The 14,986-nt window shown below is 46.6% G+C and overlaps 1 protein-coding gene across 1 annotated transcript in view; it reads right to left on the bottom strand.

Annotated features, from left to right (window-relative positions):
• Window positions 1-3,295: 3,295 nt before the first annotated feature.
• LOC146045375 (potassium voltage-gated channel subfamily KQT member 1-like) overlaps window positions 3,296-14,986 on the bottom strand; it is a 131,424-nt gene continuing 119,733 nt past the window's right edge. The window contains exons 16-17 of the mRNA XM_083164154.1: window positions 8,547-8,608; window positions 3,296-7,726 (exon numbers count right to left, since the gene is read on the bottom strand). Coding sequence (XP_083020280.1) covers window positions 7,526-7,726; window positions 8,547-8,608 — 263 coding nt within the window. The 3' untranslated portion in view covers window positions 3,296-7,525. The remainder of the gene's footprint in view (window positions 7,727-8,546; window positions 8,609-14,986) is intronic.

The following is a 14,986-nucleotide window of genomic DNA, read 5'->3' as shown; positions in this document are numbered from 1 at the left end:
TCAGTAGGTCAACACATGAAAAATGTCAACATGCACTACATGGTCGAAAGGTTGCCACAAGCAATTGGTCGACATGGAAAGGGTCGACATAATGTTTTCATGGTTTTTGGTATCTATGTTCACATAACATGTCGACCTATTGCTTGTGTCGATCTTTTGACCATGTTCACCCAATGTACGTTGAACTTTTTCATGTGTTGACCAATAGTGGGCGACTGATTGACGGTCAACCTATCGACCCTATTGCCAGTATACTGTAGCTACACACGTGCTGAAATCCTGCAACTAATTCTATCCACACGCCATTCGCAAGGTGGTTGGCAGGAAGTAGGCATGTAACCACCGGCAATGGTACCCGATTACCTTACTTTGCTCGTGCCGGAACCGGTTTACTCCAAAACTTCTCTGATTGCGGTCAGGAGTCTTCTCACTTCCACATAATGAGCACCAAAGAACAAATATCAATTTGACCTTTTATTCTGGGGCCTGCAGCTAGAGGCGCCAATCCTATACTACCAATATTCACATTCACATATTACAACGATCACGATGCAAACACTTCAACCATAATCACAGTGATGAACAATGCAAGTATGAAATCACAATACACAATATCAAGTGCTTTAAATGTACCGGTACACCGGAGTCATTCAGTATTCGCGGTGTTACTACATGAACAAGGAAATCGTTCAACTATTGGCTGGGTCACCACGGTACCGGCTGAGTACAATGGCCTTGTCATGTATCATGTTGAGGTAAATATTTGCCGATCACTGTGTACCCTTCTTAGGGACTGCTAGTGTGTGCTCCAGGCGTTGCCACAATCAGCTACACAGGGTCTCCTGGGGCGGCAAAAACTATCATGCGGTCAGAGGGGTTTCTCAAGTTTCCCTGAGTATATAATATATCGTGTGGGCAGTCTGGTTTGGGGTGGTAGGTGCGGGGGTAGGGTGATGTGCAGTACCTGTAACAGCTGCGGTTGCCATCTCCTGCCAGTCTCGATTCCCGGTCATCGTCACAGCTGGGCCATGCAATGAGCTGGTTCACCGCAGGGGGTCGAAAGGAGTGGTCAGTGGGCATCCGGTGCTCCCCTGCACCAGGCTCCTGTCTCTGGGGTCAGCGGGGGTCACAGCCACTCTGCCCTCCTGGCGGCTTATTCAGTGTCACTCTCCCGGTGCCGGGGTCCTGGCACTCTGGTGTCGGCGGGGGGTCACAGTCGCACGCTGGCTTGTCCCTCCCAGCACAGGCACCTGGCTCCTCTGCTCCTGTCCTCATCACGGCCGTGGCATCGCTTTGTCTCCTGCTGCTGAGCGCTACTCATGTTCCGGCTGTACCCGCCGTCCGCTTGTGTTGAGCTACAGTCTCTGGCCCTGCTGTGGCACCGATCACCACCACTGCCAGCCTCTGCTCTCTGGTCCACACTACTTCTCTCCACGTGAGTTTTCTCTGCTCCTGCTCTACTTCTTTTCCGGACCCCACCTTATGGTTGTCTCTGCCTATCTAGTGCGCTCTGGCCTGTCAGTCATTGGCTGCTCCTGCCTTGTACTGGGGATGGGTTAACCCCTTCCATGCTGGGGCACCCGGTGGTCTGATGGGTGGCCCGTCCATAGCATCAATGTCTTTGTCTTGCAGGAACTGCTGAGACACTCCAGCCACATGAGGTCTAGCATTGTCTTGCATTAGGAGGAACCCAGGGCCAACCGCACCAGCATATGGTGTAAGGGGTCTGAGGATCTCATCTCGGTACCTAATGGCAGTCAGGCTACCTCTGGCGAGCACATGGAGGGCTGTGCGTCCCCCAAAGAAATGCCACCCACACCATTACTGACACACTGCCAAACCGGTCATACTGGAGGATGCTGCAGGCAGCAGAACACGTCTCAAAACTCTGTCACATGTGCTCAGTGTGAACCTGCTTTCATCTGTGAAGAGCACAGGGCGCCAGTGGTGAATTTGCCAATCTTGGTGTTCTCTGGCAAATGCCAAATGTATACCTACCAACATGACCCATGCCAGGAGGGACACAATGCTCTGTTCCTGGACTTCTCTCTTAATTATTGATTGCCATCACCTGTGGTTAAACACCTTTTTTCCTTACTTACCCTGTTCAAAACAGGCAAGGGTAATTATAAATGAAGAGGGAAGTCCAGGAACAGAGCATTGTGTCCCTCCTGGAGAGGGTCATGTTGGGAGGTATGCAAATGTCCTCCACCTGTGTACGTTGGGCCCTCATACCACCCTCATGGAGTCAAGTGAAATTGATTGTCAATCAGTGTTGCTGTCAGTGGACAGTTTGATTTCACAGAAGTGTGATGGACTTGGAGTTACATTGTGTTGTTTAAGTGTTCCCTTTATTTTTTTGAGCAGTGTACTTAAAACCTGAACCGATAGGGTGCCCTGAGGACTGCATTTGGGAACCTCTGCCTTAGGTGTAGGTAGGAGTGGAGAACAGTCACACCCAGTCATAGTATGTACAAAATGTGCTGCAGAAGTTGTGTTTGTGATAATGGAATGCTCTGAAGCAAAAAGCAGTGTAACAGGGTGTTGCAGGGAATTAGGGACTTAGAACCCTAGATACAATTCTACAAGTTCACTCAGTTGTTGCAAATATTGAGAAAGGTACCTGTATTGTCCCCAAAGGTGCTCTCCTCCAGCCAGGTTGCCTCCTCCTTCATTACAGCCCACAGCTGACTGCAACACACTATAACCAGAGGTACAACTCATTATTAGTACTGATGATAATACCGCCAACTGAAGGCGCCGTCACTGCATCAGGCTCAGGTGCAATACATCAGCCGCTGCCTCATTATGGGTGGCAGTGCTCTAGTCTGCCCCTTCCTCTGTACCTGGGGCAGGGCTACCCGCTCTGGGGAGTAGTGCTCTGCAGGCTGCCTGCTAACTACAGTAACGCTACTGGTTGCAGGGAGCGGTTCCAGCCATGCAGCAGGCCATATGCAGGTGGCATTGAGGCAGCAAAGGTGCTGACTCCAGTACCCTGCATCCTTCCTGGACTGGCTGCACCACTGATTGTACCGTCCTTGGGTCACCCACTTGGGATGGACATCAACCATTGCATCAAAAGAATTTGATAGAAAAAAACCTTTATATGATTTGTGCATGTGCACTGCAGCGTGGCTGGCTGGTGGGGAGGACCATCGGAACACCATTAAAATGTTTACAGTTTGATAGCGGCAAACATCAGAATACCACCATCGAATGTTAAAACGACAACATGTAATACTGTGATTGGCTGATATTGAATCTTGTATCAGTCAGAATAACTCAAGTCTGAGTATAATGCACTACGGTTTTATTAGCAAACTCATTAATAATCACTAACCTCTATAATTACATTGTGATTGAACAATTCCCAAAAAAAATGAATCCTGTCCTGATTTTACATACTGTAACATAATGCCCATCATAGTTTGTTTCAGAATTCAAGCCATTGTTTGGAGCATTTATTAAAGTTTAGGAAAGAATGACATCACTCAGTTTGTGCGTGTCACCATGGACATTGCAGTGTAAAAGCCAGGAATATATGACGTACAATATTGCATATGCTGACACCATGATGTGGAATCAGAGTTGAGGTCTGTCTCCAGTTTCCCAGGCACTTAGAAAATTCATACCCAGTGATTGATAAAGATTCTTCATTCTCCCGTTCACTTACACATTTCTGCAGCTATACTGCCATCTAGTGACAACTAGGAGGTAATTGTAAGTACAAAATCTAGCTAAGGTTATCGTGGTAAGTATTCTGGCCTGTATTGGGATGGATAGTTTTTATTGAGAGATTCTTTGAAATAGCCATTAAAAATGCCAGCGACTTCATTCATATTTATTTATACTAAAAAATGTCACAGTGAGAATCGCTGGCATTTTTAGCGGATATATTGAGGATCCGTTACGGACAACTACTGAAAAAAATTGCAAAAAAAAAAAAATCAGCAAAGTTATTAAACAACATCACAACTATTATCGAATAATAACGGTCTTTCCATTTCAGCCAGCTAAAATTACTTTTCTTTTTGAGATATTCAAATCCGTGGTGGCCAACCCAATAGACTTCAGAACTGCATGACAAATGTTAGCCACTTTAACGTGATTCTAAACCAGCAGGAAACTCATCAAGACAAAACCATACTTGAAACAGTGCAACAATGCAGAGGTCACAGGCTAAAGTGTGACCGTGGCAATAATTGTATTCAAAATGTATTTTTTTTTAAAGGGCAACCATGAAAACATTACTACAATTTATAAATGTATGCAAATAAATAACCAGGCTATGTATTGTTTTTAATCCATTTTAATTTAACTTTTGATTGTCTGGCTTTGATCTATTATTCTGCTATATTTGGGATCTCTCTTGGTGTAGCGCTACAATAACCAGAACATAGTTAGTGTTAAGTGTGCCTCTCAGCACCTGCAAATGCTAACCATTACTATAGCTAAACTAGAAAGGCTCACATCACACCAGCGGTTTCTTATCTCTGTGGCAATTCCAGGTTGCCGGTTGACAAAACTGTTTTAAACAAGGCCCTTATTTGGAAAAAAATGTTATTGTGCTTTAATTAGAAGTGAAATTTTTGCGGTAGTTGTCCTTTTTACATGTTATTCAAAGAGAAGAACTTTATTGCTAATGCACATAATTTTAAGTTTTTGCGGTAGTTGTCCTTTTTACATGTTATTCAAAGAGAAGAACTTTATTGCTAATGCACATAATGGTAAGTTTTTGCGGTAGTTGTCCTTTTTACATGTTATTCAAAGAGAAGAACTTTATTGCTAATGCACATAATGGTAAGTTTTTGCGGTAGTTGTCCTTTTTACATGTTATTCAAAGAGAAGAACTTTATTGCTAATGCACATACAGTAATGGTAAGTTTTTGCGGTAGTTGTCCTTTTTACATGTTATTCAAAGAGAAGAACTTTATTGCTAATGCACATAATGGTAAGTTTTTGCGGTAGTTGTCCTTTTTACATGTTATTCAAAGAGAAGAACTTTATTGCTAATGCACATCATTTTAAGTTTTTGCGGTAGTTGTCCTTTTTACATGTTATTCAAAGAGAAGAACTTTATTGCTAATGCACATAATGGTAAGTTTTTGCGGTAGTTGTCCTTTTGACATATTATTCAAAGAGAAACACTTTATTGCTAATGCACATTTTTGGTAATTATTTTCATCTTCGTGAAACATCAAAAAAGGCTGCTCCAGAGTCACTGAGGAATTGGTTACAGATCACTGCAGAATAACTTATCTGAGCTAATTCGAAGATTCACACCTTGTAACGGAAGGAATAAGCTGTTAGGCATGTTTGCACTACAGGTGCCCCTTATCTGAAGTCACTGTAACATGCTTTAGGCTCAGGAGGAATTTCGAAGTGCTTTCCTACACTGTAGTGTCTGTGCCACATTAAACAGAACACACGTTTTCAGTTCTTCACTCAAAATGCAATGTCAGGAGAACTATTTAATTGCACCACTGAAGGAGTCCTTAGTGTTTACTAGATCAGCAGAAACAAATCTGTCTGACCTGGGAGCAGTCATCGCTAAAGCAACGACAAATATGAACAGGTTTTGATGTGAATGTACCTTATGGTGTAGAACATCACCAACTATATTTCAAATGATTTCGAAATAAAATATTGCAACACTATTTCTCTGATTTCTTATGATCCATACTAAAAAGGTCACACTGAGATAAAGGCACCGACGGTATCAGTAGTGATGGCTATAGGTATGATTATGGCACTTGATGGTACGTGGCTGGCAATATTTAAAAATGTAAAGGTACAGAGATCATGGGGTCTATGTACTAAGCATGGGAGAGCGATAAAGTGGACAGTACAGTACCAACCCTTCTAACAACCATGTTACAGGCTGTGTTTGGAAAATGACAGGAACTGATTGGTTGGCACCTTATCTCCATACAATGTCTTTCTCCAAGGCTTAGCAAATAGGCCTCAGGCTCCTGCTCTAATCGGCGCACAGCGATGTTACTAGAACATTAATCATAATGTCTTACCTAAGTAGGTACAATATCACAATCTAGTATGTACAGTAGTCCGCGCAGTTTCCTGAAGGAAATCTAATACCACAGGCTTGTGACATTTGCTCACAGAACTTGGTGACCTGTAATATCCTAATAACTAGCCTCACCATACCATCCTTTTAAACCAGGACACAAATGATTTACTAAGGTTCTATGGCTGGCGGAATTTAAGCCTGCATTTCACCTTGGTTTAATCAGCCACAGAACTTGCAGAATTCACGAGCATCACGGTTTAGAAGTCACGGTTGGTAAGCCGATTTACAGCGTACAATGGACCAAAAATGATATTGACCACTGTATTTACGTCACAACTAGAACATCCTGCGCCATGTAGGCTTAGTAAAGTGTTTTGAACATCTAGACAGCTCTTAACAGAATCAACCATTACGGCCATTACAATGTAGTGTAGTCTTTCTACAGCCTTAGGATTCTTTTAGGTATTAACCGTGTACCTGAACGTACGTTTATCTGTGGAAACAGTTGCGGAACATTAGAAAGTGTTTAAATAAATATTTCCCACATGTACAGTACTAGCAATAATTGGCTACAAGTACATTTCTGAGCAAAGGGGACAAGTCTAGGAGAAGACGGTCCATGTGGACCCTTATAGCGGCGTTCAGGTGTTTGGAAAAAGAGGTAGTCATCTTTTTACATGGCTGTATTCAGCATTTTCCCAACCACTTTGAGCTTTCTTTACCCCACGATGAACAGGCGTACAGAGAGAACTTATGAATGATCAAATAAATAAAAAAACATTATGACAGTTAGCCGCTCTGTTAGTAAATGCAACCTTAAATAACAATGTTCTCCACAGAAGCGTTTCAAGATCCGTAATCTCGTTGCATAAACATACTACACAAAATGCGATCCTTTCCAATCAGTCGTGATGTAAGTGTAACACCCATTTTCACCATAATGGTCACCATTTTCACTCTAAGTCTTTAAAAGATCCAAACAAAAATGATGGTATTTCAGCAAACTGACACTATGCAACGTTTCCAAGACTGGTCACGTCTGTCAAGTTCATAGATCCGTTCTGTCCGAGCTTGCAAAAAAAAATTAACTTAAAACTACTTTAATACATTTAAAAATCAAGGCTGCTGTCCAGCTGTCTCCTAGGTTACATACACCCCCAGGAAGGCCCCAGTGATTTATGATCCGATTACCCACTCCGCTACAATCTCTGTCGCCAAGGATTGTTACATCAGTGTGGGTTAGATTTACGTTGTCATTCCCAACTGTTCCTTCCACTCAGAAGCTATCAATGAACCTTCATGAGGTCTGCAGGAAATGGGCCTGGTGCCCTTTACAGTATTATAGGCATTGGATACTCAGTCTAATTACATCATTAATTTGCATTTTTCTTTCCACTTTTAAAATGCATTCATTAAAGTAATGAATATCTGCATCGTATACAGTAGTTATGTCTGTATGGTAAGCAACTCCCAAACATTCACACTTGCTTCGATTGGTCAAGATATGTTGTCTTGGATTCGCCTTGGCACATTCAGCTGTTCATATGTGGGCAGGGTACTGTTAGACAGCTGGTTTTCGTTGCTCAGGGAGTTGCTCCGATGGGGTGACCGGCTGGCTGCTTGGCCGCTCTGCTGGTTTGTAACAAGGTGGTGTAGCATGTCCGTTATGAGATTCAGTTTATGATCCATCTGGGTCACCTGAAGAGGCAAAGGAACATTAGACAAAAGTTTCTCATGTTAAAGGGATTTATCACACGTGAAAAAGACTCACTGGGAGCATTTTGCGCATGTACATGCGCTAGGTGCGTGCATCCACGGCAAACAAATTCTTTGCTGGTGGAGGTCAGATGTGGGGGGGGGGGGCAACGTTTCATGGGCGTTCTCATGCTAATGAGGCCGTAACAGACATGTGGGAGGCGGGATGCTGACATCACCGGATGTCAGCTGCCCGCCCACTTCCTCCTGAGCAGACCCGCATGCTGATGGATCCATTTATCCCTATATTAGGATTAAGTGAGTAATTGAATTACTCTGCTAACCCCCTACTCTATTGTTCTATGTATTGTATTGCAGCTGAGAACAATAGGATAACCATGGCCTAAGGATGATAGATGTGATGAGCTCCTACTGTATGTACGGTTGCTCAGAGCAACCTTACATATACGTGCACTTTCCACATCTTTCGATGGTCGGCGACCATCGAAAGATGTGGGTGAGTCCCAGTGGCATGCGAATGGCTGTTTATGTAAAACATCCATTCGCAGCCATTGCCAACGTACGTGACTTGCGAATGGTGGGCCGGCGTACCACCATTCGCAAGGTGGGATCCGGTTCACTCTCAAGGATGCAAATTCGCATCCGAGCAAATGAACCAGAATAACCCCCTTAGTGTAGATATCTAATTGAATGAGGTCACCTTGTTGTGTTATATGGGCTCAAAATGTGCATTAAGTTGCTTATGTAGAGGTCACATACTAATTTGCAATATTACGAAATCTAATAAACAGAGCTTTCCTACCTTGTCTTCTACGCGGTTTAGTCTTGACCCAATGGTATTGGTGCCACGATCTTTCACTTTATCTGGAAAAGAGAATAGAAAATAATTAAACTGAAACAGCATTTAATACAGATAAATCATTGATCGATAGATCTATCTATATCTATCTCTATATCTATCTATATAGGCGCAGGTTATCCGCACTCCATCAATCTCAAGGCATCCAGATTGTGCTCAACTCCAAGGTACAAAAAGTCCCATAAATACGGCAAAAAAGGGCACTCACCAGTTAGCAGCATAAGTTGTAAAGAATCTTAAGTTTTTATTGTAACAGAAACAATGTTGGTCGGTTGGTCAACGTTTCGGTCTGTATCTCAGACCTTTTTAAAGTCACCAGGCCAAAAGCAATAATGAGCTCCTACTCCATCTCAATATTGCTTTTGGGCCGATGTCTTGAAAAAGTTCTGAGATACAGACTGAAACGTTGACCAACCAACATGGTTTCTATGGTTCTTATTGTAGTTCACTCTTTCTGACAAAATCATTCTTAGATGGACAAAACCATGTGCACTGCAGGTGGGGCAGATGTAACATGTGCAGCGAGAATTAGATTTGGGTAAGTTATTTTTTCTTTCATACTCATGGTGGACACTGGGACAGTGGGGTGTGGGTGGAGCTACAGCGACAGGCACCAAGGAGATTAAATTTCTTTGGGTGCAGCCCAGGCTCCTCCTCCTCCACGCCCCCCCTAGGCTTCAGTTGTTCCTTGGTGCCGGTAGGCACAGGTACTTAAGGAGAGGGCTCCGTGCCCTTGTTTTTAATTTTTATTAGTTTTATTATTTTTACCTACAGGAGACAGCGCCACTTAGCAGCTGCTCCTGCCTGACTGAGTCCGGCACACCAGTCTTATGACGTGATACCGGACGCCTCACAGCACACGGAGGGCGCCGCGTACAGTCAGAAGGTAAGCGGGTCCTGTCTCAGCTGAGCGGGACGCCGTGCGGCGATACCGCCAGGGGAAGGGTGCATCCCCCGGCTGGTCCTGGCAGCAGGCACCCGGTCGTTTCCGTGGGCCGCTAGACCACCAGTGTTTGTTTTATGGGGAACGCCATTTTTTAAGGCGCATAGCACTGGGGTTCCAGGGGGAGGCGGTTACGTCCCCAGCGTCCGCCTCCGATATACAGAGCTGTCAATCACGCTTCCCGCGCTCAGCTCTGCTTCTCCCCGCCTTCGCAGCGTCTGCGCGCCATTACAGGCACAGCGCTGAGACGGAGAAGTGCACCCAGACTCCTGCTCCGCGACACTGGGATCAGGTTTTCTTCTTTATCTTTCCCCTAACGCTGATATCAAGCTATTCTTAGCACTGATACAGCGGTTATATTGTGTGCTTGTATTTTTTCACTTAACCCTAGCTTATTGGTTAGGGCTTGAGTGTTTTTCAGTGTGTCTGTGAATAGACAGCCTGTCATTGTCAGACTTGTGTTGGGGCTGGTGACTTATAATAATGTCACAAAAGGGGAAGCCCACAGCAAAACCCTCTAAGGGTACTGCTCCTGTTTTGCATGCTTACACATGTGGCAATTGCAAGGAGAATTTCTCCTCAGAGAGGCAGACAGACCCGGGCTTGTGTGACCGTTGCTCTGTAAATGCACCCTCGCCTCCCAGGCATCCTGTACAGGAAGCTACTGAGCCAGCTTGGGCATTAACTCTGTCCACAGCAATGAGGGACTTAGCCACGCAGTTAGCTGCAGTCAGGCCGCACAAGTCTGTTTCTGAAGTGACCACACCACAGGCTGGGTCCTCAGTACCTGCCCCAGAACCTACCTGGGTTCAGGGTTTATCTTCTTCTGTACAAGGTTTAGTACAGGTGTCTAACTCCCTTCAGTCTATTCTGAAGGCACCGGGTAGGCGCAGGACTCTGCCTGTTTCTCATGATACTGACGATGGAGATACAGATGAGGAAGGTGCGGCTGGCACCGATGACAATGATGTGGATGATGATGATGAAGATGAGCCAGATTCCTCTAAGGAGGACCGTATGACTCAGTCAAGGGTTGATGCCCTTATAAAAGCTGTCCGCTCCTCTCTTAAAATACAGGAGGATCAGCCTGCATCATCAGATGCTCCTGTCTTCAAAAAGAAGAAAAAGGAGATAGCATCATTTCCTCCCAGTTCTGATTTGGATGGGGTTTTGTCAGAGGCCTGGGCTCATCCAAACAAAAAGTTTTTAGTCTCCAAGCGCCTTCTGTCTTTTTTCCCCTTTAATGCGGCTGACCGCAGTAAGTGGGAATTGGCTCCCCAGGTGGATGCCCATGTGGCTAGGTTGGTAAAAACCACCACGTTACCTATCCCCACAGTGGCCTCTTTGAAGGACCCCACGGATAGAAAAATAGAAAATTGCTTAAAGGGCATTTTCATAAATGCAGGGGTCTCTGCACGCCCGGCAATGGCTTCAGCTTGGGTATCGAGGGCCATAGCCTCCTGGGCTGATGAGTTACAGGAGGCCATAATTTCTGGTACACGCCGCTCTGAACTAATGTCCTCAGTGGACCTGATTAGAGAGGCGGCTACTTATCTAGAGGAGTCAGCAGTGGACGCTGTCTCACTCTCTTCTAGAATCTCGGCCTCCTCAGTGGCGGCTCGCAGGGCCCTCTGGCTGCGTACATGGAATGCCGATGCAGACTCTAAAAGAGCCTTAGAGGCCTTACCATTTTCAGGGAGCGTGTTGTTCGGTCCAGAGCTGGACAAGATAGTGACCACAGTGGCCACTTCAAAAACAGCGTTCCTCCCATCTGCACCTCCAAAAGGCAGGGCAGTAAATTTTCGCTCCTTTCGACCCCAGGGGAGGGTTAGAGGTCAGCCTTCGGCCAGACCGTCCCAGCAGAAGAGAGCCCCCAGTACAAGGGGAAGGCAGTCCTGGACAGGACGCCGGCAGACTCCCAAGCAGGCTGAAAAGCCCGCGGCATGAGGGTGGGGCGGCCCACCAGGATCTCCGAGTGGGCGGTCGCCTCCTGCATTTCTCCAACATATGGCAGAAGACCTCATCAGACAGATGGGTCAATACCATAATTCTGCAGGGGTATTCACTACCCTTCCAGGGGCGACCCCCAGCTCGCTTTTTCAAAACAGGCCTGCCACAGGACCAGGACAGAGCACAAGCTCTCTCCGAGTCCATTCGGTCCCTCCTGGACAGGAATGTCATAGTGCCGGTACCCACCAGTCAGCAGGGAAAAGGGTTTTACTCGAATCTTTTCCTGGTAGGGAAACCGGATGGTTCCTACAGGCCCATCCTCAATCTGAAAAGCCTCAACAAGTCCATAAAGGTACCCAGGTTCAGGATGGAGTCCCTGAGGTCAATTCTCCAGGCCCTAGAACCGGGAGACTTTATGACATCCCTGGACATCAGGGATGCATATCTGCATGTCCCGATAAGGGAGGAATCCCAGTCTTTCCTAAGATTTGCAATCCAGAACTGCCATTATCAGTTCACGGCGTTGCCGTTTGGCCTTTCCACGGCACCACGGGTCTTTACAAAGATCATGGCCGTGATGGCGGGGGCCCTGAGGTCCCAGGGGATTCGAATCCTCCCTTATCTCGACGACCTACTCATCATTGCACAGTCTCAAGAAGTTCTCCTGATTCACCTCCAGATCACAGTGAACTTCCTGGAGTCACACGGGTGGCTCATCAATTGGAAAAAGTCCAGTGTGACCCCGGTCCAGGACATGATCCACCTGGGAGCGCGGATAGACACAGTAGCAGAAAGAGTCTATCTACCAGAAGAAAAGATCACTTCCCTTCATGTAATGTTGAAAGCATTCTTGAAGCTTCACAGGGTATCAGTGCACCACAGTATGAAGATTCTGGGGAAGCTGGTATCCTGTTTCGAGATGGTAGAGTTCGGCCAGCTGCACTCAAGGCAGCTACAACTGGAACTGCTTCGGAGATGGAACCGCTCACAGCAGACTCTCAAGACTCAGACTTTTCCCTTGTCCACTCGGACAAGGCTCTCTCTTACTTGGTGGCTACGCCCAGAAAACCTGCGAAGGGGTCGCCAGTTCTCAGCCCACAAGTGGGAAATTCTGACCACAGATGCAAACCTCAGGGGCTGGGGAGCGGTCCTGGGTCCACACTCTTTTCAGGGTCGGTGGTCAAAGGGAGAAGCAAAGCTTCCCATAAACATCTTGGAGATAAGGGCCATCTCCCGAGCCCTCGAGGAGGCAGAGCACTTAGTCCAGTCCAAAGCGGTGAAGGTCCAGTCGGACAACGCCACGGCGGTGGCATATATAAATCACCAGGGAGGGACCAGGAGTGCAGCAGCAATACGGGAGGTACTCCCTCTACTTCAGTGGGCAGAGGATCATCTTCTGGCATTAGCAGCAGTTCACATTCCAGGAATAGAAAACTGGGAGGCCGATTTCCTAAGCAGGCAGGACATACATTCAGGAGAGTGGAGCCTTCACGAAGAGGTATTCAATCAGATAGTGGGTCGCTGGGGCCTTCCCCAGATAGACCTCATGGCGTCCAGGTACAACCACAAGGTACCTCGGTACGGGGCTCGCTCAAGGGATCCAGGAGCAGCATTAACAGACGCCCTGTCAGCCCCTTGGCCTTTCTCCCTGATATATGTTTTTCCACCAGTGGCTCTCCTGCCGCGGCTCATCCGGAGAATCAAACAGGAACCAGCAACGTTTATACTTCTGGCACCATACTGGCCGAGGAGAGGCTGGTTCACGGATCTGCTAGCACTATCCCTGGAACCTCCATGGCCTCTTCCTCAGAGGTCGGACTTGCTGTCTCAAGGCCCGTGCGTACATCCAGACTTACAGACGTTGGCTTTGACGGCGTGGCTATTGAAAAGCAGATCCTAAGGAAGAAAGGGTTTGCTCCAGGAGTAGTTCAGACCATGTTGGCTGCACGCAAGCCTTCATCCTCACGGGTTTACCATAGAGTGTGGAGGGCTTTTTACTCCTGGTGCAACCAGAAAAATTGGTCGCCTCAGGAGTTTCGGCTCTCCAGGGTCTTAGCTTTTCTACAATCGGGCCTGGAATTGGGATTGCGTCTGGCATCCCTAAAGGTGCAGGTGTCGGCGCTTTCGGTACTCTTCCAAAGACGCCTCGCCAAACGAATGGCTGTTCAAACGTTCTTACAGGGGGTCTTACATGTTCAGCCCCCAGTTTCTGCCCCCACACAACCGTGGGATTTACCGTTAGTACTGTCAGCTCTTCAGGGTGCACCGTTCGAACCCTTAGATGCAGTAGACATAAGGTGGTTATCCTGGAAAACTTTGTTTTTGCTGGCAATTGCTTCTGCTCGACGTGTGTCGGAGTTGTCCGCACTGTCACATGTTTCACCCTACCTGATTTTTCACAGGGATAGGGCTGTTCTAAGGACTCGGAAGGATTTTCTCCCTAAAGTAGTTACACGATTCCATTTAAACCAGGATATTGTTGTTCCTGCCTTTTCTCCGTCGGAGGACTCCTCGGAGTTATGCTCGCTAGATGTAGTTCGAGCTCTTCGGATTTATGTCAGTCGTACTAGAGAGTTACGCAAATCAGAAGCTCTGTTCGTGCTGTATGACCCGGCAAAGCGTGGTTGGCCGGCTTCGAAGCAGACTCTGGCCCGCTGGCTGCGCCTAACTATTAAGCAGGCTTATTTGAGTGCAAACAAGCCTGTTCCGGTTGCGATTAGGGCCCACTCTACTCGTTCAGTGGGATCCTCCTGGGCGGCCAGTCAGGGGGCATCAGCAGAGCAATTGTGTCGAGCGGCTACGTGGTCTTCGCCTCACACATTCCTAAAGTTCTATCAATTCGACACGTTTGCCACAGCAGATTCTGCTTTTGGCCGTCGTGTCCTCAGTGCAGCTCAGGTGCGTCCCACCCTTTGAGGGGACAGCTTTGGGACGTCCCACTGTCCCAGTGTCCACCATGAGTATGAAAGAAAAAAGTGGATTTTGGTCTTACCTGGAAAATCCTTTTTTCTGAATCCATGGTGGACACTGGGCACCCACCTCACGCACAAGGCTGACAATGAGAGGGGTTTTTTTCTGTCTTTTTTTCTTGATCGCAAGAATTCTCTTCAGTATGTATGGTTTCTACTCTTTCTCTTCCTGTCCCTACCGGGCTAGCTTTATAACAACTGAAGCCTAGGGGGGGCGTGGAGGAGGAGGAGCCTGGGCTGCACCCAAAGAAATTTAATCTCCTTGGTGCCTGTCGCTGTAGCTCCACCCACACCCCACTGTCCCAGTGTCCACCATGGATTCAGAAAAAAGGATTTTCCAGGTAAGACCAAAATCCACTTTTGTTTCTGTGCAGGGTAAATACTGGCTGCTTTATTTTTACACTGCAATTTAGATCTCACTTTTAAGTAAAACCCCACCCAAATCTAATTCTCTCTGCACAAGTTACATCTGCCCCACCTGCAGTGCACATGGTTTTGTCCATCTAAGAATGATTTTGTCA

The sequence above is a fragment of the Crinia signifera genome, chromosome 11, assembly GCF_055691185.1.
Source record: "Crinia signifera chromosome 11, ASM5569118v1, whole genome shotgun sequence".
NCBI classification, from domain to species: domain Eukaryota; kingdom Metazoa; phylum Chordata; class Amphibia; order Anura; family Myobatrachidae; genus Crinia; species Crinia signifera.
The sequence above is the reverse complement of the archived record's forward strand: the minus strand, read 5'-3'. Positions and strand labels throughout refer to the sequence as shown.